This window comes from Dermacentor albipictus, chromosome 7 (assembly GCF_038994185.2).
Source record: "Dermacentor albipictus isolate Rhodes 1998 colony chromosome 7, USDA_Dalb.pri_finalv2, whole genome shotgun sequence".
NCBI classification, from domain to species: Eukaryota; Metazoa; Arthropoda; class Arachnida; order Ixodida; family Ixodidae; genus Dermacentor; species Dermacentor albipictus.
In genome coordinates, this window is record NC_091827.1 from 71,095,375 (window position 1) to 71,119,769 (window position 24,395).

The window sequence follows — 24,395 nt, forward strand, 5'->3', positions numbered from 1 at the left end:
AATTTATAAAATATAGCCTGTCCCCACGTTCGCGTTCACAAAATATGATACATGAAGAATTGACCTTCACAGAAGGGAAACTTTTTCTTAAATGAGCTTTCATAATGAAAGCAGCAGGTCGTCGCCGCAATTTTCGGTTCAAGATACCAAGCACACAAGGCAATATTCTCGATTTATCACTTTTAGAAATACAGTCGAACCCGGATATGCCGAATCTGAAGGGATCATATAAAAGTTCGATATATAGGTAATGCGATATGTAAAATAAACATTTTATTAAAAAATTTTCAAGGGGATTTTACGGCTGTTCGATATATACAATAATTCATTATATGTGGGTTCGATATATCCAGACTCAACTGTACTCGAGGGTTGCAATGTGGGCTTGTTGGTAATGCATCTTCAAGGGGGGTACGGTAGCGCGATTCAAAGACGGGACAAAAGAAGACACAAAGGGACACACACAGCGCTAGTGCATTAGCGCTGTGTGTGTCCCTTTGTGTCTTCTTTTGTCCCGTCTTTGAATCGCGCTACCGTACTCCCCTTGAACTGTACTGCTATCACTTTCGTGAGATCTTACATAACTCTGCATCAGACTTGTCGAAATATGCAGCTGAGAGCATTGCTGGCACTCTGTGCAGATAGTGAGCTTGGCACAGTGCCTGAAATGCAGCTGCACCTGGTGCCAAGTCGCGCAAAATATTGTGAAAGCGATAGTATCTCCAAAAGTGATCATACTCGAGCATAAAATGAATCCACGGCCACCTTTAAAAAAAACACACTCTGCAGCTATCTCGTGATGGCGATGACACTGCGTCTGACGGCTCCGACAGTAAGTTGTTGCCGACGCCGCCAACGGGATTTTGGTTTTGTATCGGACTGTAACGTGCAGGCAGTTTCCAGACCTATTTTTTTTCGGAAAAAAGGTACGCCTTAGATTCATGTAAATACACTAAATTGTTGTCTTGCAAAGTAACCCGCTTGCCTAAGGTCTCAGGGCACTGGCTTGCACGACTGAAGCTGGTAAGAGTGCTATGTGGGATTTGTAGGCGTGTGTCCATCGTATAATGGGCAGATCATAGGACTACTGTACTGAGGAAGCCAGGTTCAAAACCAAGTGGGAACCACCAAACTCACCAATGGCGTTCTGGAAGTCCTTCATAGCTGCTCCAGCTGCCGTCTCAAGCTGAATGATGTTGATGCCCGAATCCAAAGTCTGTTTCAAAAAATGAAAAAAAAAAAGGTTGTGGGGTCTGACGTGGGGATTCTCCCACCGTACTCTTGGGACAAAGGAACGACAACACAGTAGTGCAAACAATCACAAGGACATTTATTGCACCTTTCATACATCAATGCCTGCTAGCCGAGTTGCTATCCACAAAACATGCCGATGGGCGCACGACAAATCTAGAAGTCCGACTCACCGCGTCCTCGCGAGCGAATATGTTCGCCCCATGCTGGATCCCAACGCCTGGTCGTTCGCGTGTATAGTCACGCGAATCGTGGCGCGTTCGAAGGCGGCCACGCGAGACGGTCTCGCAGATGCATCGGTCGCCGCGCGCGCGGAATGTCCGCGCTGTTTGGCGACCCGCCGGGGAAGAGGGCCGCTGCACGTGCAGCACGGCACGTCCGTCCCGCTGGCTGTCTGGAACCCAAGAGAGCAAGCGCCTTCCTTTCGGCGCTGTTACGTTTCGCCTACGATGCGCGGTAAAGCCAGCGCGGATGCAACGTACGCCGGAGCTTCATTCAAAGCGGCGGACATTTTGGCCCGTTCGGAGCGGCCGCGACGCATTCCCGCCGAGCGCGTCCCGGCATGTTCAGTGCCACGTGTCTTTGTGTGTGCGTGTGTGTGTGTGTGCGCCCACGCTTGTCAAAGCGCGGCAGCCGGGGAGAAGGAGCTCCCCAAGTGTGAAGCGAGGAGGACTGACCGGCGCCGGCCCGGCTGATGCGTCACCACACTCGTCTCTACATGTCTCTCAGTCCGTCCGTGCCTCGCTGTCACGTGGTGTCGTCCCGTGACCTTCCTTCTTGCCCGCGACGCCAAGAGTATAAGAGCAGCTGCCCCCGGACGCCAGGAGAGAGGCTCCGATTTCTTCTGTTGAATAACGTGCTCTCCCGTCTCTCTACTTCGGTCGACCTGACCGCCCGCTCTCTGCGATGCTAGAATAAACAAGTTGTTCTGTTAACAGTCGACTCATGCTTTGCTGGGACCTTCGGATGCTTCCAGTGTGCCCCAGGCCGCCAGGCCAACGCTACCCTTGGGGCTTGCGACCCATTTGCAACAACGGGCGCCAACGGTCCGGTTGCAACAACGGGTGTCAGCACTGAGGTTCCAACAGCTGGTGGCAGCGCTGAGATTCCAACAGCCGGTGCCATCGGTGGGATTCAAACAGCGCCCAAGTAACCTCGCGGTGTTACCCGCGCAACACTCGCGCCATCTCTCGGACAGCGCCTGTACCATTCCGACCGCCGCATGTGCGGCGAAGCCGCACTACAGGAGACGCGCTATGCGGGAAAAACATCAGGGGAGGCGCGAGGGTCGCGCATACCCACAAGGTCAACGCCTTCTGGTCAAAATCCTAATGCTTTACGAGAAATATATAAAGAAATATATAAAAATATATAAACACCAAAACTAAAAATCGGACTGTGACCAACACTAATTACATAACTTATCAAAATGGCAAGATGTGGCAATGCGGTTCGAGGTGATATTTTGCAAATATCCATGTGTCACATCAAAAAGAGCTACTAAGGTCCTATTTGAAGGCACCAATCAAAGATCAAAGAAACAATGAAGATTAATATGCAGATGACAAAAATTATGTTCAATAGCCTGGCAAAGGAACAAGATTTTAGGATCGTCAGCCAGCCCCTCTAGAGCCTGTACAGGAGTACAGCTATCTTGGTCAGTTACTCAGAGGAGACCCTGATCATAACAAGGAAACTTGCAGAAGAACAAAAAGTGTTGCAGTGCATATGGCGTTACCAAATCCTGACTGGGAGCTTGCAAATGTAATTGAAAAGTGTACAATAATTGCATTCTGCTAGTGCTAACACACGAGGCACAAACTTGGAGGTTAACAAAGAAGATCGAGAATAAGTTAAGGATTGTGCAAAGAGTGACGGAACAAAAAAATTTAGGGGTAACATTAAGGGACAGGAAGAGAGCGGTGCACATCAGTGAGCAAACGCGGGTAGCCAATATTCTAGTTGGCATTAAGAGAAACAAATAGAGCTGGGCAGGCCATGCAATATGTAGGGTGGATAACTGATGGATCATGACAGTTGGAGAACCTGCAGGTGCAAGATGGAATCAGTTAGTGCAAGACAGGGGTAATTCAAGATGGCAGAGAGAGGCCTCTGTCCTACAGTGGACTTAAAAATAGGCTGCTTCTGATGATGATGAATCAAACAATTCCACAGTTGAGAGCCCTGCAGTCTTGCCAAGATTGCTTGAAAAGTATATACTATACTCACTTATAACCAATTTAGCCAAAGTGAAATTTATTTGCACCTTGCCTTTGTCACTTAAAGTGATAAGGTACTATATTTAAAGAACTCTACTTTTGCCGATTTCATGGTAATAGGTTAATTATTAGAAAGGAAATGAAGGCGTAAATTCATTTTTTGAATGTTGCGCCAAAATCTCAGGGCCAGCACATCAGCATGACACCACAGTTTTCAACGTATTTTTTCGCATTTAGGCTGCTGTGACTGAGCAAACATTCCTCTTGAAACTTGTCAAGCTAAGTTTTTGGCTCTTTTAGGAGGCAATGTAGTCCATTTTCACCAATAAAAGTATAACTAAGCTCGACCTGTCACCATCAAAATCCACACGACATGACGGCAAGCTGGTGCGGGAATTTCAAGGCGGCGTCTCTACCTGTCTCTTACTTTTGCATCTCTTTTGTCTTAACAAGTTTCTTCTGTAAGTGTGGCTTTTCTAGTATTGCAGGACGGTAATTTACTAAGACAGCTGAAATAATTTCTCTCTTTAGTGCCCCTTCAAGCCATGCCAGCACATCCAACTAGCGGACGCCCAGAAAAAACGGAGACGAAATCAATTCAACTGACCTTGTTGTTGATGATGACCTCCATGTCGATGCCACCGCTCTCCACCAACTGGCCAACACTGCTCAGCTTCATCCAGAGATTGTTCGTGTTGAAGATCCTGCATTACACGTGCAAAGGAGAAAATGGGAAAGGAATGTTTAAAGTGATATAAAAAAAACTATTAAAAACAATTACAATATACTCCCTAATGCGACATTTGAGCACAGCTCTATAGGTGTTTTCATTTCGCGATATATTGGCTGGCGCGGACAATCCACCTCATGCGGCATGTTCCAAACGGAGCTAAGTGTGGCGCGACTGCCTCACTAATCGGGAGATTGCGAGAGACAGCGCGCGGCTGACTCGTGGACGCGATTCACAGAAGCTGCTGCAGACAGACCTCTGCTTGGGCAGTGCTTTGGGTGAACAGACAACACACAGAGTGCCTCTATGCATACGCGTATCCCCGCGAACAAAGCGGAGGCGAGCAAGCACCTCCAGGCACCTTCATAATGTGCGCTACTACAGCGCCTTCTCCTAGTCACTGTCGTCATAGTAAGTTTTGCACGGCACTGTGCTTTTCTTCTCATGCTTTTGCCATGCCCTCCTCCCCCGATTTGCTCCTCACACAATCTTCGCTCTCGCCGTCTTTCATAGCCCGCTACGCTCCGCGCTCGGTCTCATCTTTCACGGTGCTCGTTCGCTTGGCTGTGAAGTACGCCGCTGCCCCTCGCCGCAGGAACGGGTGCCTAAGAGCTGTGCTCAAAAAAAATGAACAAGAGTAGCAGTACCAAGAAGTACTTGTTAGAATGTACAAAGGAAAAGAACTCACTTGAATTTCTTTACACTCTTGAATTCATCAACCTGTAAAAAAACACAACACATTAAGTCAGCAAGAAGGGTAGTAACTCATAGGAAGAGAGGTTAAAAATGGTTCTGTGCAAATTCTATACCATGAAATGCACATTTGCATCGTGTTTCAACAACAATTCCAAACCCCCTTAAAGATGCATGCACGGAGGTCTGTGAGGTCACGACACTGGCTAACATCTCAATTCCATTTTGTGTGCCAGACACCACACACATACACACACACCCACACACATACACACATGTGTGTGTGTGTGCTGTACAATTACATTTCAGTCCGCAAGTCTAGACTTCGAGGACAAGGTCATGTGGAACCAGTGGTATCTCAAACAATCATTTGCTCGCTACATTACATCACCAGGGTTGCAATCTGGCACCAACTCAAGCAGAGTCGGTTCACACAATTCATTGAAGGGTTTGGTTAGCTGGTCAGCCGTGCCAATGCTATGTTGCCACGTACTAACGGCTGCAAAAAGTTACCACCAATAGTACACTTCTCATCAGCTGGTAACGCAAACACACTTCATTTCCTTGTGGAAACCTCAACAAACCCTTTTCCTAAAATGCAGTTGTGCTCTTTCGCATAACACGTTCACCCAACTAATGTCAGAAACAACCTTGGTCTGAATGGCAGACGAAGTGCTTGCTGTGCATGCTGGGGCATGTCTCTTGCGAATGGTTTCATTACAAAAGCCATGTTTACGTTTTCCATGTCATAAGACAAGCAGACTGTGCTTGTACACGCCGATTACAAAATCGACCAACTATGTCATCAGAGAGACAGGATTAAAACTATGAAAAGGCTCCGTTACAAGCTACCAGCTAGCTCAGGTCATACAGAAATGTATTTTATTCAGACCTTCTGCATTACACTAACTTTCCATGTAAGGTGCAGACTTCAAACGGTGCAGAACTTCAACTCAAAAAGGGCTAAAAATGCCAGCGAATCTTCAACTGCTAAATGAGGAGAAACTAAAGCTTGTGAGAGTCATCTGACTTGCAATTAACGGCAAAAGAAGAAGCAACTCACGTTTTCCTTAGGAACCTGCGCAATTTCCAGCAGACGAAGCTTGTTTTCGTACTGAATGAGTGTGCCACCCTACAAATTCAGAAAAAAAAAAAAGGAGTGATGCAGACACCATTTCTGAACGTGGTTCAGCATCACTGCCTGAGTCTAAGCGCTGTACTCGTTGCAACAGTTTATTTGCTTCCCTCCGTTCAACACTATCTTGATGATGGCCCAGTGAAACTTTTTATCTTATTTCTATGTCTCCCTTTTTGCTTACGACAATTTACATAAGAAGTCGTCTTGGGTGACATGGAAAAAGGCATACAGTGCCTGACAAGGCCATGCCACCCTTACAGCAGCATCACAGTGAAGCAGACGTAAGCAAAACAAACACTTAAAAAAATATACAAAATATGTCTAACGTATAAACACAAACAAAGCAAAAGCATAGTATATTCTGCACAGAAATCAAACAATATCAAGAAACAAAGAACGGAAGATTAGCTCGCAGGTTACACAAAAACTAAGTATGAAGAAAAAGAAGCATAACAAAGCATGTTGCAGTTTCGTCCAAAACGCAAAGCACCGACTGTGGTAGCAAATTATTAGGACAGATATATGAAGTGAGGATAGTAGTTTTATCGACTGTATAACCTTGCAAACATTCACTTACTAACTAAATTAACAAGCGTGGTGTCATGCACGCACAGGTAAACACAGACACATGTCACTCAATGACTGCGGACACTCGATGTCAAAAATGCTGGCGTGAGGAAGGGTGTGGCAGCAGCAGGGAACAAACTGACCTTTGTGCTGCCCCTCGCTTCAAAGCAAACTGAGCGGTCAGAACACAGCGCACACAAAGCCATCAGCACTCACCGCACCTAGACTCTCTACCCACTGCAGATCACTTCAAGATCGCAAAACTAAAGCAGCCCTTTTTACTCCAACACAGCTGCCGGTAGTTCGCACAGAAAACTCTGTGTTTGTTCAAATGCCTTTAGAGATTGTTAACTCCTTCAAAACACTCAGTGTATACTGCCACAGGCATGTGTCCTGGGACACATATATTAAACACATCATCACCAAACTTTCAAGCATTGTCGGCACTCTGGCAAGATTTCATTCTTAGTTTATTTCTACCACCCGATATCAAATTACTGACTTACAATGCATTATTTTTGTCCAACTAAGACTACTACTTTCTTATATGAGGCGAAACATCGCCCAATTTAACTCAATTGTGTGTACTTCATAAAAAGAAAGCCATTAGACACTAGCTGGCATGCCCTTCAAAACACATAACGAGCAACTTTTCAGGCGGCTTAATGTAATAGATGCTCGTAATCTTTATTCATATAATATGGCCACGCGATGTAAACACAGTATGAATACAAGGCAAGACATGATGACATTGTTATCGCACTTAAGATTAGGACGCCGATACATAACACATGCATCAAAGATTTTTGGAAAGTTCCATTTTCTCAAACGAAATATGGCGAAGAAATGTTTCAATACACCATACCTGCAGTTCTAAATATTTTTTTCCGTGAAAGAGAGATCGATATCACAAGTGTCACTAAAAAAACACTACGCTCTATTTTTGTGATGCGTTCATGATACCTTTTGTTCTGTGTGGATGTGCTTGTCTGAAAACTAATATGCATTTCATTACATGCGCTTTATTTATGTACCTCTGCAATTCTCTGTATTTTCTGAATTTTTTTTCCAATAGAGACAGTATGGAACCATAGTTTGTGCCTGAAGTAATGATGATTAAATTTATGCTATTTTGTTTCTAATGTGTTTTGTGCTCAAATAATGCTTGTTGTATTACAATGTGTATCTCTTGGTTTCTCCTACTGTATGCCTTGTAAAGGGGGCCCGAGCCTCCTGTCAGGTGAATCAAGTTTAACTTTTGGTTCAGGCTTTCCCCCATTCAACATGGAAATAAATTCAATTCAAAAAGAGAGAGCCTGTGTGCCCGCGCCATAAGCAGCTGTTGCTGCCAGGTTCGACCGCATCTAAATACATTTAAGGATTCTATAACGCTTGTGTCGCAGTGGCACATACCCAGATGCCTATGCTGTTTATTCTGTCAGAAACATTACACATCCCAAACCCCAGTTGGGTAGGCAAAGAAAGCATCGCTTTAGATACCAAGTCTGAGCAGCCTGGGCATGTGGTTGTAAAAGTATACAACCGTGCGCTGATGGTGCATGTACCAGTACAGACAACAAGTACAAATGCCAAGCTGCGTGCCGACGTGTAACAGAAATTCATCTTTCTTCAAGGACACTTCGTCCCGTGAATTTATAGAGCTGACTGTAGAGAGGTGCACCAACAAACAGGCATAAATGCACAAGGACACCAATACCAGAGACATTCTTGAAGATGCACAAATGCAAAGCAGGGGAAAAAAAAAAGAAGCATTGCAACCAAGGTACGCACCTTGACGTCGGCTCTTGTCTTGTCGGTGACTTCCATGACAAAGTCTGGCGCCTGACTGCCACTTGCAGAAAGCAGCATGTTCAGGATGCCTGAACGCATTTTTCTCCGGTCAAGGAACAGATTTGCTAAGCACACAGAATCACTCAGGTTAAAAAATATATATATTTTTTAGAAAACAGCGCAACCTTGACAGGCACGAAGCAGATCCAGAAAAGCTAATCTTGATTCATGTTCCTTTTGACAATGAAGCAGACAGTTATTATGCATTTTGAACTTTTTGTTTAAAAATATTATAAAATGAACATCATTCAGCTGCCAGTAACTTTGAACTACAGGCAGGTTGTGCCTTGAACTGCGCTCAATGCCTTTCTATCGTTGCCGGTTTGTTTTGCTGTCGTTCCTTGCTAACTTTGATGTTTTCTCACTTCTTTGTTTTGTTTCGTGTGTGCCTTTGTGGCGGGAGAACTTACCTAGTACACTGTCATGTGAACACCTGGGCGAAGTAGCCTCGATCCACTGGCTTCGTGTAACAGCGCAAAATTACACAAAAGGAGGATGTGCAAGAGATTATTACAGAAGAAAGCAAAGAAAATGTTTACAGCGCTGCAACTCTCACTCCAGTGAGGACACCTCAGCAGCTCCTACCCTTACCCTGCACTAGGAGGGGTAAGGGTTTCGAAAGAGCGAGCAGATGCATGAAAGGGAGAGTCAGTATGCACAAAAGACTGGATGTCCTTGATTGTATTTTCTCTCTTTTTTTGTTTTTGTTTTTTGCTGCTGTGCAAGAGCTGTCTTAGCTGCAAATACACTGTCTTTTGCAATAATATTCAGATTTAATAATTGTCTGTGCCTACTTCCTCATTGCGTGCATATATATTGTGCTGTTCTTTTTCAAATTTAAATGCACAGCTTTCCAGCTGGCTCCTTCAAGTTTGCTTCTTATTAAAGTGCAGAAAAACTAATGTACATGCTTGTATACTCCACAGGTAAATGTGCTATTCAGTAAGTTGCTGAAGCTACTTACTATGTTCATGTTCATGTGCCTTACACAGTCTTTCATTCTAAGCAGCTCTACCAGTGACACAGAGGCCAAGCATACCCCTTTTTGCTGTTGTTACACTATATTACAGTTGAACCTCGATAAAACAAGGTCACTAAAATTGGCAAATTGCTTCGTTTTATAGAAATTTCCTTATATAGAAATTTCACCTTTTCAAGGTCAAGTTCGAATTATCCGGCAACAGCCAATTTCAGGAATGAAATAATTAAAAGTTTTAGACCATAATTCAGCAACGATTACGATACTCCCTGATGCGAAATCTGAGTGCAGCTCCGTACATGTTTGCATTTCGCGATATATTGGTTGGCGCGGACAATCTGTCTCGTGCGACACATTGCAAATGGAGCAAAGATTGGCGTGACTGCGAGACCGTCCTGTGGAAGACCGTGTTGTAGAAGGCCCAGAAGCAGGACACTAATTTCTGAAAATCTGATTATGAGACACTAAATCCGATTATGAGGGACACCGTAGTGGGGAACTCCAGAAATTTTGACAACCTGGGGTTCTTTAACGTACACCTAAATCTAAGTACACAGGTGTTTTCACATTTAACACTCAGTGAAAATGCGGCCGCCGTAGCCAGGATTCAATCCCGCGACCTCGTGCTTAGCAGCCCAACACCATAGCCACTAAGCAACCACGGCAAGTGGTTCAACATGTTCCAAAGCAGCACATGGACTATGAAGGACACTGTATAGGTGCACTTCAATTACTTGGGGTTCTCTAGAGAGTTTTAGCTTGTTCATGAAAATACATCTTGCACTTTATGAAATACAGCATTACCTGAGGCGCTTACGTAACCAGCTGCATTGGCAGAGCCATCTCATGATGCACATGACTTTAACCAGAAAGAACACGGCTCTTATTGTGTTGAGTTACCGTACTCTGCTTAACTGTCGTTGTGGAGTGATGGCAGTAACATAATTATTAAAATTCAGTCATATTTTTTTGTTTGTTCAATGGGAACACTCGCACAGCGCAAAAACGTTTTGAACACATTGTAGTTGGAGAAAGAGTCAAAACATGTCACTATTAGCATTGCTACTGCCGTCGACAACTCCGGTAAACTGGTATTCTGTAAAGGGTACTGCACTTACGAAAAGCTAGGACTCCCTTCTAGCATGCACCTAAAACTAAGAATGAACAAAAAAACTGTGAAGCATAAGAGTGCAGAACGCCCAATTTTGCTCCATGTTGCTTGGAGTTGTTGTAATCCTGAGACGGGAGGCTCTCCCAGACAGGGGAAAGAAAGGATACTGAGGTCAACTGTGGCGCCGAGGTTGTCAATGTTGGAGATGAAGCAGTACTCGCGACCTTCCGACAGGAAGTGGTCCATGAGCCCCGACTGGCAGAATGACGCGTAGAAGTCCCCGTGGCCCGGCGGATAGAAGCTGCCAGAGAGAATATCAGCATCAATGCTTGCACGCGAAAGCAGTTTGACAACACATCAACAATCCTTCCGCGCATGCCACAGGAGGACGTGCGGGAACGTGCGACTTGGTATGCAATTTAAGAAAATTAATACCTTTAGAGAACAATATGGAATATTTCAGAGCTATTTTCAGTGTGGCATCGTATGGTTATTGTATGGTAAAAACTAATGTGCTTAGGGAGTCATAACACTATCATGCATACGTCAATTTTTTTCTTCCAGGGACTGTTCTTCACTTAAAGGGGCCCTGAACCACTTTTTATCGAAGAGGAGAAACTCATTTGAAGTTAAAACAGGCTACTTCAGAAGTACCTTGCCGCAAAAAGTACAATGCATTCAGCAGAAGAGGAGTTATTGGCAATCAAACATGCCCTTCATGGTGCTTCTGGTCCTTCTTCAATGCCATGCATTGCGAAGAATGCGGTGCAGCGGAGTGTGCTTACAATGCTCTGCATCCACCATGGCGCGCAGTTCAAATTTTATTTTGGATGTTAATGTAGACGCCACTACTTTTGATCTTCCGATCTTGGCGCTTATGATGCACCACGTGTAAGCCAAACGCGGTTATCCTCCTCGAGCTGCAGGGCAGTTAACCAGTGGACTCATCGCAGTACACTCTCAGCATCTACACTGCGTGGCAGACTGCAGCTGCATGCAACTGTAGAGCGTATGCACAGGGTTTGCTTTGTGCACGACAGGGCTTGTGTGCACGCTTGCGCTCATATGCTACAGTCTGACCATCCTATGTGGTCTAGACTGGCTTTGTCCTCCACCAGCTTGACCCACGGATAGTAGCCACATCCAACTTGCACATTTTTTAAAAGCAATATCAATTAGTCGGCCAAGGCGTCTAACTAACCAGGAGCGGCCAGGAGTGAGCATTCGCTGGCAAGTGTGCGTGTGGTCCAACCTTATGTACTGCCTGGTTCGCGGCTAGTTAAGCATTCAAAACTAGTCAAAATTAGTGAGACTTGCCAGCTACGACACCAATAAGCAAGGTGGCCAAAATTTAATTCCTAGGCGGGCGGTCGCGACTGAGCGTGAGCAGACGACAGTCAGCTTTTTTTTTTGGAAGTATGTAATTACTTATCGAAGTTTGAAAGCACATTTTCGCTTACTTCAGCCTGTTTATTGAACTTCGTGAATAAATAGACACAGTAACAGTAGGAAGAAGCACACTGACCCAAACAACCTTCTTGATTGACATCAGCTATTAGACAATAGCAGGCATAGCTGGGAAAGAGGATAGCAGAGGGGACAAAGTAAAAGAGAATTATTTACAACAGTATTGAAATCTGCTTTATTAAGAAATAAAGCATCCAGAAAAGAGTGAAAAGCAGGCTTCTGTTAAAAAAGAGCGTTTGAGACAAAGGTGACTTCACGCTCCGCTTGCGAGCTTCACGTGCCGCGTATGACAGCAAAACTTGGCTGCGATGTTCACAGCAGCGTATGCTATCCACAGACTGTGTTTTTTCACCATGCCCGAGAAGCGGCTTATGGCCCCTTTAATTATCATTACAATCAAGCTATCGCTCAGCACTAGTAAAGCAGCAATACAGACGTAAGACAAGAACAAGAAGCTGACAACAAAGCGCTCGTGTTGTCACCTTTTTGTTCCTGCCTTTGGCATTTAGTGCTTATTTATTTATCTTGCATTATCAACTCACCAAGCAGTCTATCCATCTGACTATTGTATAATGATGTTGCAAGCATGATGCAATAGCATTGCCTATTCTAGAATATATGTGAACACCAGAAATTACTCTGATATGTACGATGATACCGCATGCATAAACAGCAGACTGACCTGACCTGTCAGATTAGATTTGATGACCGATGACAGTGCCTGCCTCTACCATTGCCATTCAAGTGTTGCTCGTCTTTCTGAGCACAAGTTTGCCCAATAAAAAGTTAGATTCTTAAATCACACTTAAATCATGTGCTACCACAATATTAACAAAATGAAAAAATAAAGGGGCAACATCTCATTGAAATTGCGACAGAAATATGGTCTGTGTGGTCAATCTGAAACAGACTGTAAAAAAAATTTTCTACAGACAATTGTTAGTACGGTTCTGAGGCGTGGTCAGTAAAATGGAACAAAATGCAGCGACATTTGTAATTTCAATAAAGACAGACATGCATGTAGCTGGTCAATGTTATCGACACTCCATGCACACATCTAGTCAGAACGTTCTTTCTAGTATTTGCCTAAGACCTTGGCCTTTCATCCAGACAACTAGCAACAATCATACTTACGCGTCTTCCGATGGTGAGCTCAGTGAGGTCACAATTGGCATGAGGGTCTCCTTGTTTATCCTTGGATATCTGGAGGATGAACAGATGATGACATCAAATATTTATTGCCCAGAGAGAAGGGAGGGAGGTCACAAACAGAAAACTCAAATTCTTCATTTACCCTCACATCACGACTAGCTGCAGCATGAAAGTGATGCAAGATTTTGCAGTTAATTACACTAATTAAGAAGAAGGGGTAGGTACTGACAGACCCTTCCACCAACTGCTCGCTAGTCATTGTTTGCTAAGAACAAGATAAAATATAATGCTCTCATTCTGATGCTCATTTGAAATCAAGTCTGAAGCAACACGCTCCCCAAGCCAGGAACTGAGAGAAAAAGAGACTAAGCACACAAAAAGAAAAGAAAAGAAAGAACGACTAGGAAACTATGCTGCAAGCTCAATTTGTCTGTAACCAACAGCTTTCTCTTAGTATGGTTCACTGCTGTGACATCAGCATCCGAGTAAGAGAAAAATGCATGATATCATGTACAGTGATAGTTATATGCAAACTAAAAGTACCCAGGTGGTAAATTTAATCTGTCTCTCATAACATAGATACAGCGTTTGGGGGCAAACTTGGTGAGTTGTTACACCCCCCCCCCCCCCCTCCTAAAAGGAACCTCCAATGACCTCCAATGACCACTCTGTCTTTCCGTAACCCCCTTCTCCATCGGAAATATGATATCAGGTTGACCACAATGATGCCTAGTCAACTATAAAAGTCGATGTCGATAGATGTTGAAGTACCTGTTTGACACGTTTGCATCTCACACGTTACACCTAACAATTATGACAGCAGCCAAATGTTCCCCCTACCACATACAACCATGCAAAGTGTGTGCGTGTGTGTGCACGTGCATGTGTGTGCGTGTGTGCAAACACTAACTTGACCGATGACTTATTTTTCACGCACCTGCTTTGGAGGAAGGTGTATATTTTGATCTTGAAACCCTTGTACTTGCGGAGAACCTTGGACGTGTCGTCATCAGTGTTGAACGAGTTCATGAGCACCAGCGGCATGTTGGCGTTGTATGTCCTGTTCAGGTACTGTAATGGAACACAAATGAACTCAGAAGACACCTGTTCTCAAATGCACTCTACTTTGTCTTCAACACCAGCTACACCTAGCGAGGTAAGTAAACTCACCTAGTGAGTTTACTAGGTGAGTTTACAAGGTGAGTTTACTCACCTAGTGAGTAAACAAGGGACGCCCCAAGGTTGGAGCCAATGTTTCCACAAGGGGGCTTGCCTTTGTCGGGGCCTTCGCCTTGTTTTGGATTTATATCTAACGAAGCAACACAATAGGTGTCAAAATTGCACACCGAGCTATGGCTGCCTCTGCAGAACGGAAGCACTTGAAGGCCATGCTTTTACATATTGCAAGAACTGGAAGCAATTGCAGGAGCCAAAAATATGTCCCAGTCGCCATGTTCTGGGCACTACCTGTAGCACATTGTGCAGATTATGCACCATGGATGATTGATGTTATTTAGTTCATCAAGCATTACTGCTGAACAGGAAGTTAAAAGATGGAGTAACATAGCTCCAATACCATAAATCGAGCCAGGCACAGCAAGTACCTGCACTTGTACACGCACTTAGTTACCTTTTCTAATTCAATGTTTTTGAGCCGAATGTAGCAGAAGATTATACATAATAAGGCTGCATTAGAGTCACTAACAACTTCGGCTATCTAAAATCAAGAAAGGCCTTCACAAACAGTATTAACAATGTGTTTATTACAATTTTATTAAAGCACACTGAAGTGTTTCTTGAACATGGTAAATAAACATGCTTAGTTGCGAGACAATGCTCTCATGAGGACCTAAGTCAAATGTCGTTTCCGGAGTCCTCCACTACGGCGTGCCTCATAATCAGAAAGTGGTTTTGGCACGTAAAACCCCAAATATTATTATTATTACTGTGTTCATAGTATGGCCTCAGAGACAGGGCGGCATGATGTACCGAACTTGGAGGCCATGCTCAAAACAAAATGATGAGAGGAGGAATGCAGGAGCACATAGCTTCAGATGCAGAAACATTGAAACAGAAGATGCTGTGGCAAGGGCAGCATATGAGTGCTGATAATTCTGCTCATACGAAGTGCATTAAAAAAACTTCCTCGTTGTGAAAGGTTCCTGAATTCACACACTTTACACCTTTCCTAAAAGGTGTTGCCATACCATTCAAAGGCTCACTGTCCTCCAAGCTTTGTTCACAGAGCACTCACTTCAAAGAGCACTTGAGGTTACCTTGAGAATCTGTCTTATCAGAACTTTTTTATCAATGGAAGTGAACTGCATAGTCACTGCTAAGCATACCAGAAGACTTCGGTTGCCAGATTTTTATTTTACAAATGTATATCATACAGTCCTAGTGGCTTAGCTCAGCTGCTAAAAGAGGAGGAAAATACAAGTCGACAATAGGCTAGAACAAAACACAGAGGGACCGATCAGTCTCGAGAATACACAGTTTCCAGAGGGCTCTGCTCGGCTGAGCTGGTGGGCAAAACACCTATCAATTACTTCAGTGGGGTCACGCAATGTCCGCCACCTTGAGCAAAAGTAAAAACTTTTCCAAAGTTGATCGCTTGAGAATGCAGACTAAGTTTTGCATCCAAGCTTGCCAACCAAACTGTACAAAAACGCGCCTCCTGGCATGTCTGCCACTCTGCAGCCAGGCCATGCCAGCACAATTCTTCTGGCATATACATTTTGCCTAGCATCAACACAGCAGCAGACCTGCAAGGAGGGCTTTGCGGAGACCAAAGAACATCAAGAATAAGTGAAGCGGGTTACAGAACTGCCCATCCAAAATATGGAGTGAAATTAGTTTATTCTGTACGTATATTCTGCATTCTATGCAGAAAATACAGATGGAAGGACTGAAGATCAATGCTGTATTTATGCAGCTGGCCAAGCCCACAAGCCCCTATCAATTATGTTTTGGCAGAAGTGAAATACAGCACGCATGCACGATCGCAAACAAAAACAGTAGGCAGAGTATAAATATCAAACTATCTATCAACACTAAAGCTCAATAATCAAGGTGAGATATAAATTCGATGTAGCTCCCGAAAGTTACAGAAATAGTGAGGTGGTTAATGTGAAAGCCGTTAAGAAGCACAAGAAGTGTAAACCACACGCTGTCCGACACTGGAGTTCAGGCAAGACGTACGTACAACCCAAGGCTCTCCATGTGTTGTTAGGTAATGCAATATGTCTCGTCGCAAGTGTGCCAGAATTTTCAAATTGCATACGTTTTGCAAAATACTCCACTAAAGCAAGAGAAGCACATGCGCACAGCAAAGGCCTCGGCGCCCACCTCAATCTGCTGCACAGTCATGTCGAGGAAGGTGAGGTCATTGCGGACGGGGATCACAGACTTCGGGCCCTTGCAGCCCATGCTTGTGCCGAGGCCACCGTTCAGTTTCACCACCACCAGCTTGTTGAGCATAGACCGGATGGCCTCCTCCTCCGTTGGCGCTGGTAGTGTCTCGTACTTGATGACCTGCGACAGCGCATCACCCGCTCTAAGTATACCACACCCCTCTCATCTCGGCCCTCTGTTCAAGCTTCGTGTGCTGTGCGCTGCTCTGATATTGCTCTGTTGGCCCTAGCAAAGACCCACGTATTCGAATAGAGAAAAATGCTCACGAGTTCCAACTCCAAAAACTGCACAACAGTTATTCCGAACCAAAAATCTCTCTCCCATGAGACGCTTTTTGGACAAACCTGAGCCAAGGGCAAAGGTTCAATGCATTGCTAGCTACCGTAATGTCGCGTGCTGTGAAGTTGATGAGAAAAGAGGTGCAGGATTCCGAGACCAAACTGAAGCAAGCAGAGTAATACGCTCTTTCCCATTTGGCTTAAAAGAAGCAGGAAAATGTGCACTTCATCAGGTCACTGCAAACTCACCTGCACTTGGCTTCTTAGGTAATCAGCTTCATTTTGAATAGCTTTTTTGACCATACACAACCTTTCAACCCTGCACTGCTTCATAAGCAGATTCTGGAATAGTCTCCCAAGCGAAACTTGTGGAAACTAGTTGTGCAAGATTCCATGAAAAGCTACACCTTCATGTTTTATCCTTTGTATACCACTGTACAATAATACTCATCAAGCTTCACACGTTTTATGCTTGTATTTTCTGCCTCCTCCCTCTTCTTTCTTTTCTTTGTTGTATAAAATTTGACTTGTATAATCAGCCTAGCATTTTTTTTTGTATTCCTTCACTTTATTCTTTCTTTCTTTATTTTCACCCTTCAGTGACATTATTTTACTACAAGCCCTTTTACCCAATGCTTCTTAATAGTTTGCAGCGCTGCATGGATAAACAAACAGTGACAGCATGACTCAGATGTCTACTGTCACACAAACGAGCCTGCAACTTCCTCCTACCCAGCAAAATATGCAGTTTAGCCCTCTCTCTCTTTCGTTACCACACCCATTTATATAGATCACCAGTGATCAACAATTTCAAATGCTGATTTTGACATGCTTATAAAAAAATTATTTCAGATTTCAAATTTCGGAATGGCACATTTAATGCTAAAACGATGTCTACAGCAAGGGGAAAAAAAAAAACACTTTCTGGGATGCCTTAGAAAACAGTCATTTTCCCCTCACTTTACCACGAAAGGGTGAAACAGGAAAATTACTTCGCTCGACCAGACAGACAGATGCTCACCGCATTTTCGGGCACGGGCTGGATTTTGTCCCAGACGACAGCCGGCCCGGTGTCCTTGACAAACTTGTGAAAGAGTCGCTGGAAGCCACGAAACTCGGCCTCAACGGTCTCGCGCTCGGCAGCGCTGGCGGTGCGGCAGAGCTTCTCAAGCTCCTGTGCCAGGTGCGCCTGGGCGTCCGCCTTGGACATCTCCTTGAACTCCGTGCTGTCACTGTTCTTCCGGCTGTGCCCATACATCTGCACGCACGACACGGAAAAGCATGAAGGTCTTCGTTGAAGATTAAAAAATAGAAAAAACAACAACACTGAAGGGATAACAAAACAGCAGCTGCGAAAATCTAGCTTAGAAGGACACCAAAGGTTGAACCTTCTCAACTACCGAACCAACCTCGGCTGTACGAATAATGAAATCAGTCCATACTGTTAGGTTACCCCTCCTGGAACCTAGCAACGTCTGCTTTATGACAATCAAGACAAGGCGTGGCTGAATCATTACACACTGTTCTTCCGGCTGTGCCCATACATCTGCACGCACGACACAGGAAAGCATGAAGGTCTTCGTTGAAGATTAAAAAAAACAAAAAACACTAATGCTATAACAAAACAGCAGCTGCGAAAATCTAGCTTTAAAAGGGCACCAAAGGTTGAACCTTCTGGACTACCGAACCAACCTAGGCTGTATGAAGTATGAATAATGAAACAAGTCCATACTGTTAGGTTACCCCTCCTGGAACCTAGCAACGTCTGCTTTATGACAATCAAGACAAGGCGTGGCTGAATCGTTACGATGTCTGCACGTCAGGTCACACTTTATTCGTTGTCCCTTTCGCGTGAGCTTTTGACATGTGGGAGCGCAACAACGTGGAGAAATGTGTGGGTAAAATTGGGCAAATATTATATGTAGTCTGCGCCAACAGAAAATGTGCGCCGTGCTAAATCTGAGCTTTTGAGCAACCTAGTACTTGCCTTGCATCAAGCAAAGTAACTTTCAGATATGCACGATGCTGGGTAGAATTCCGACTGTTGATTCCGAGAATGATCTCCGTTAAACACCCACCAAATATTTACCAATAGTGATTTATAATGTGTGACAAAAAGAGACTGTCCGAAGTGGTAATTGCTATAATAAATGAAATGCACAATGTTTTATTTATTACAGAAACTGGTATTTTGTGCATCCCTCCCACTGGTATCGTGTGAGCAGTTGCGGATACTCCAAGCAGTCTTTTTTGCTCACAAATTACAAACAGCTGATGGTAAATATTTTGTAGTTTTCCCATGTACTCTTATGTGCAGAATCTGAATCCACCTCATTTGAAAGCGCTCTCTGGCCTCTCCTCATAACTTAAAAAAGTAGCGCACTTGCGGACAGTACAGCATTAGTGATTTTCTGGTGTTGTGTGAACTGAAACCTTTTCAAAAGCAAGAGCGCGAGTCTGCCCATTAGCATATATACTTGGCAGCAACTCGCTTAACTTCCGAATAAATGCTTCAGGCGATGTCTTAACCAACTTTTAACTAGCAAGCCCGAGCAGTGCTCGTCCTGCCAATTTTCAGCAATGTCACCAAGGACAAGTCTTGTGCATCCACGTTACATTTTCCATTGCTCTTCAATCGCCCTGAACGAGTCATGTACGTCTGCTCATCCCACAGCTTACTGCCGAGTTTGGGCGCCAGTGCATATTATTTTGCAGTTTACACTGGTCCTGCTGATGTGCATTGAAATAATATTATTGAAGACTTTCATGTATTGTGAGAAAAGCTGTGTTTATGAAAATGCAGTTTGTTATTCAATGTATTATACGAGTACAAGAAATAGAGCAAATGTTTAATATTTTTCTTTGAGCATCCTGCATGCAAACTTTTGTGGAAGCAAAAGAAAATTTGGAATTTTTTTGCAGCTTTGCCAAGATACAGGGTTAAAGGGATGCTAATGAGAGAATATATATATATATATATATATATATATATATATATATATATATATATATATATATACACATGAGCTGTATATTAACAAATTACCTTTCTACAATACCAAAACAATCACTCTTACCATTAGCGGATGCTTGGTATGCCAGATAAAGTGCAAAAAATAAATGCAATGTTCCTGTAGGAGCTCAGTGTGATGTTGTGGATATATATGATGTCTGCTTGGGCCTAATTAATTTTTTTATCAATAAAAATGAACTAGATTGTATTCAGCAGCCCAAAAAAATTATTTCAATTTGCAGTTATTTTTTGCAACTGTATATAAAGCCTCAAGATGATGCAGGGGCAAAAGGCAATGAGTGCCTCACAGAGATCCTGTATCCCGCCCGGTAGCGGCAGTACAGCGCACATAAAAAATGCACATTTGCTACAAACAATTTTAATAATTAAAGAATTGTACTTGGTGTTTAAGTCTAAATGTATCGCTTGTTTAGGTAATATCATTGTCGAGCTTTTAGGCAATGAAGTCCAATAAACATAAGTTAATTGTTATATTCAGCAGAAAAAAGACGGCAAATGTGTGTGACCTTGGAGAACTACAACCCGATTTCCAGAGAAGCTGTGTCTTTTGAACAGTTGCAATAAAAGCTCCAGTTTCTTGCAACTACACTGCATAAAACATTGCCCCCATATATATATATATATATATATATATATATATATATATATATATATATATATATATATATATATATATATATATATATATACACACACACACACACACACACAGAACTTGCCCGTTTGTAATGCTTTGGTGCACTTCTTGTTGGGAATTTTTAAAAACCCAGCTATTCATCACACACATTACTTAGCCATTACATTTACCATAGTGTCCTCCCCCCCCCCACTCTCCTATTTAATTTCTGCTTGAGTTGATATCGGTCGAGTTCACAGTTCTCCCAGGGCAACGAGATAAATTCTTTGTTCGCAAAACGCATTTCTAAAGCTCCGAATTGCTTGCATGCATAATTTACTGCAAATGTCATAATTATTCCTCTGTCTTTGAAGTTTACCTACATATTGTCCAAACACGCCCTTTATTTTCACCAAATACGAACAAAATATCCAGTTTTGTTCACCAAGGACATCACTGAAACCAAGTCGGAATTTGTTATGATGCCTGAAGATCGGGAAAGAAAAACGAGGGCTCAGTAATTATCCGCAACACTTCTAACCGGACTAGGAACGTAAAAGTTTTGTTGCACATTGCAGTTACTATGTCCCTTAGAACGACAGAAAGTTGAGCTAGTTGGTAAGGATTCATAATGCAAGATGACAGCGACTACCATGTCTCCCCTCCTCTTTCTACAAGATATAAACTTGTTGTAAACTACAGCTATGTCAGGACAATGGGAAACATAGCTGATAAGAGGCCATATCACACGCTCTAACACTTCAATAAGCAATTTCTTGCAAAGGCTGTGTCTGGTCCAGCCGAATTTAACTTCACATAGAGAGTTCCTATAGCGTAACTCCAATTTCAGCTGAATTTGGTCTTGATTTTTTATAGTTCTGCCAAGGCAGCGGGTTCAATTCTTCCCTGCTCAGTAGACATGCTTATAACACTCTAGAGTGCATGAACACGTAATTCATGGCGAAAGCCCCAATTAACCATACATTTTGAACTTCTGCTACATATCACCCATTAACTTGTCCTTACAGTCACCAAACATAGCAAAGCTGCCTCCTTTAGTTCAGTGAAGACACGAGGCAAAACTAATATATCACACATGAAAAATCAATAAGAAAAAAGATCAGGGTTCAGTAATTATTTGTAACGCTTCTAAAGAGTGAGAAACATTAAGACTGCACTACACATTGCACTAAATGCTGCCTGTTCCTTTAAAGTATAAAATATCTGAAACGTAAAGTTCTCTTAGGACATTGGAAAACCTAGCTAACAGCAGCGTGATACTTTCTAGCACTCGCTTACAATTTTTTTTAATGCTGTATGTGATCAATACGCATTTATTATTGCACATAAACTTGGCGTATTGTTCCCCTTACATTAAAAAAATTTTGACCCCTAATGTAGTTGTAATTATGCCAGCACAGCCAACCAAGTTTTACACCACTCATAAAACCGACTAATAACACTATGAACCACTCGCATGCGTATTCTACTGGAAAATGCGCATTCAACCCACCCATTTTGAACATTGCCTACGCATTGGCCATACCATGCGTGTAATTTCCTTTAGTTATAAAAAAGATGCCTTATTTAGCTCACCAAGGACACCGGAGAAACAAACCACGAATCTCGTGTAATGCATGGAAGCACATGGAAAAATGGGAAATTAGTAATTAAGTGCAGCACTAGCATTTAAAGCACGAAAGTGAAAGTTTTGCAATGCATTGCGTTTAACATTCTCACTATTTTCATGGAATTTCAACCGTCTCTCGTGCTGTTGTTTTAGGAGTCTGGAAACATTTTGATTAGAGGAAGTATGACAACCTGGAACACTTGAATGAGCAACCTTCTACAAAGGCTGCAATGAACCTACACAGAATAAAGACATATCGCTCGCCACTCAGAACATTGCTTCGTACATTGAATAAATATAAACACTGTGCCTCACATATTTTACCGTGGATACAGGGGAAAGGCAACTAAATTCCATCTATAACGCATAAAAATTGGGAGAAAGTGACCAACTAGCCCAACTTTCTACGTAATTATTCAGTAACTGTTTTCAGAGCACATAAGCGACCTACACCAGAGCAAAATATCGGTACACATTACCAAAAAGTGGCCCTCATATTTTCAAGATACGAAATATCTGCTGTTCCAGCTCCTTCAGGGAAACAATAGTGTAGTTCTTATTTAGCAACAGCAAATGAAAATGAAATCATCAAAGTCAGAAGTGACACATGCCTTTATAAAAAAATTCAAGTCAGTGCTCTATGGGTATTGAAATGGCTCTGCCCGTTCGAGCAAGCTCATTTTCCCTAGCATATCTACAATAAGTCACGATTACACAATGAGATTTGACAGTTATACCTGCAAGAAGTTTGATTAGATTTTTGACGGTAATAAGATCCTGAGACTGCAACACTGTGTAGGCTATCTCTGGACAGAGATTAAATAGTTCCCGCATTTGGTAAACCAATGATTTCATGCCGTACAGCACACCAGTTGTTGGGCACGGTTGATTACAAACTTTATCTGGACTTCCCCCTCGCCCGCAGGTTAAATGTAGCAAGCTGATTGTGTTTTCAAATAGGGATACAGCGGTCCCAAAAAACTGGGCATGATGCACGTTGTGAAAGCTGACAGTTTGCTGGGCGGGAACTTCGCAGCGTCAGGCGCTCTCTGCAATGCAAGCGTGTGTGGCAAATTCCACACGTCGTCCGCTACAGGGCGTCCAGAGAAGACACAAATGACAATCCTCGCTGTCCAAGCAGGGTGTGCATAGTAAAGGAAAGCATCACTTGTGTGGTCACTCTATTAAGAAAGAAAATTTAGCTTCAGTTGCAGTTTTGTTGGACTTTTTAGCGTGCAGCCGAAAGTGCCCGCTTTCAAAAATGTGTGGGGAGAGGGCAAATGACATACTTTACCCCCCTTGACCTCAGAGTAAATATGCCTAAGATATTATTTTAAACGAGCCAAAGACTGAATTTGGCAACATTCAAGAATGCCAAGCCGCCACGGCATAAATAAAAAGAGTACATTGAAATAAACCAAAAGGCACACTAAAACCCACAAAGCAAGAGAATGTGCTCTGCAACTAATCACACAGCACCTTTTCGTGTTTTGCAGCCTTTCTTTCAGGCTTGGAAAAAACTTTTATGTAGCATGTACATATTGAGCAAACGAAAGCTGGACCGGGAATTTTTCAAGTCAGTCTACAATTTTCTCATTCACACTTTTTCTCGGAATATAATATTTGTGCAGTTGGTTAACTAATAATTACTAATTATGTAATTACGCCACGTACAGAAAATGGTCTGACTTGCTCCAAGCGACAGCAAACAGCATTACCTTGGTTCTGCCCAGCTACATGGAGCTTGCATATTTTTGCACTTTGGCACAAGTTTGCGTGGGACACAAAAATATATAATAAGGCCACACTCCATACCGGATGCACAATGCATGCATGCACAATTTTCCATGTGCATAAAGTACGCAAAAAAAGAAAGAAAACGGTGCTCCACTCCAGTTCCAGGGTGTCTACCAAATTCCAAGTTCCCCAAGTTTTCCAGGTTTTCCCTGAGCACCTTTGCAAAATTCCCTGAGTGACACAGAACCTCGTTTTATGTCAAGACGGGCTGAAATCATGTTGCCCAAAGCTGTCACTCTCTAGTAAACTTGCTAAGAAATAAACAAAACGACTTAATCCAGTTTGAATAGTAAGGAGCAGCATTTATTTTATTAAAAAAGAAATCAGAAGGGACGGCTAGTAAAGTGCACTGGGAATGAAATGCCTTTGAAAAAAATAGTAAAACGCATTGCAAATCGAATTGAACATTGTCAAATACAAATAAAAAGGAGATGCATACAGAAATATTTTCAGATATTCCCTTCAGTT

The 24,395-nt window shown here is 43.0% G+C and overlaps 1 protein-coding gene across 8 annotated transcripts in view; it reads right to left on the reverse strand.

Annotated features, from left to right (window-relative positions):
- UGP (UDP-glucose pyrophosphorylase) overlaps positions 1-24,395 on the reverse strand; it is a 63,181-nt gene that overhangs the window by 5,119 nt on the left and 33,667 nt on the right. For all 8 annotated transcript variants that reach the window (XM_065453616.1, XM_065453615.1, XM_065453622.1 and 5 more), the window contains 10 exons: positions 17,872-18,108; positions 16,507-16,692; positions 14,096-14,229; positions 13,141-13,209; positions 10,707-10,840; positions 8,390-8,478; positions 5,957-6,025; positions 4,889-4,920; positions 4,078-4,174; positions 1,138-1,216 (listed from right to left, as the gene is read on the reverse strand). In XM_065453616.1, coding sequence (XP_065309688.1) covers positions 1,138-1,216; positions 4,078-4,174; positions 4,889-4,920; positions 5,957-6,025; positions 8,390-8,478; positions 10,707-10,840; positions 13,141-13,209; positions 14,096-14,229; positions 16,507-16,692; positions 17,872-18,108 — 1,126 coding nt within the window. The remainder of the gene's footprint in view (positions 1-1,137; positions 1,217-4,077; positions 4,175-4,888; positions 4,921-5,956; positions 6,026-8,389; positions 8,479-10,706; positions 10,841-13,140; positions 13,210-14,095; positions 14,230-16,506; positions 16,693-17,871; positions 18,109-24,395) is intronic.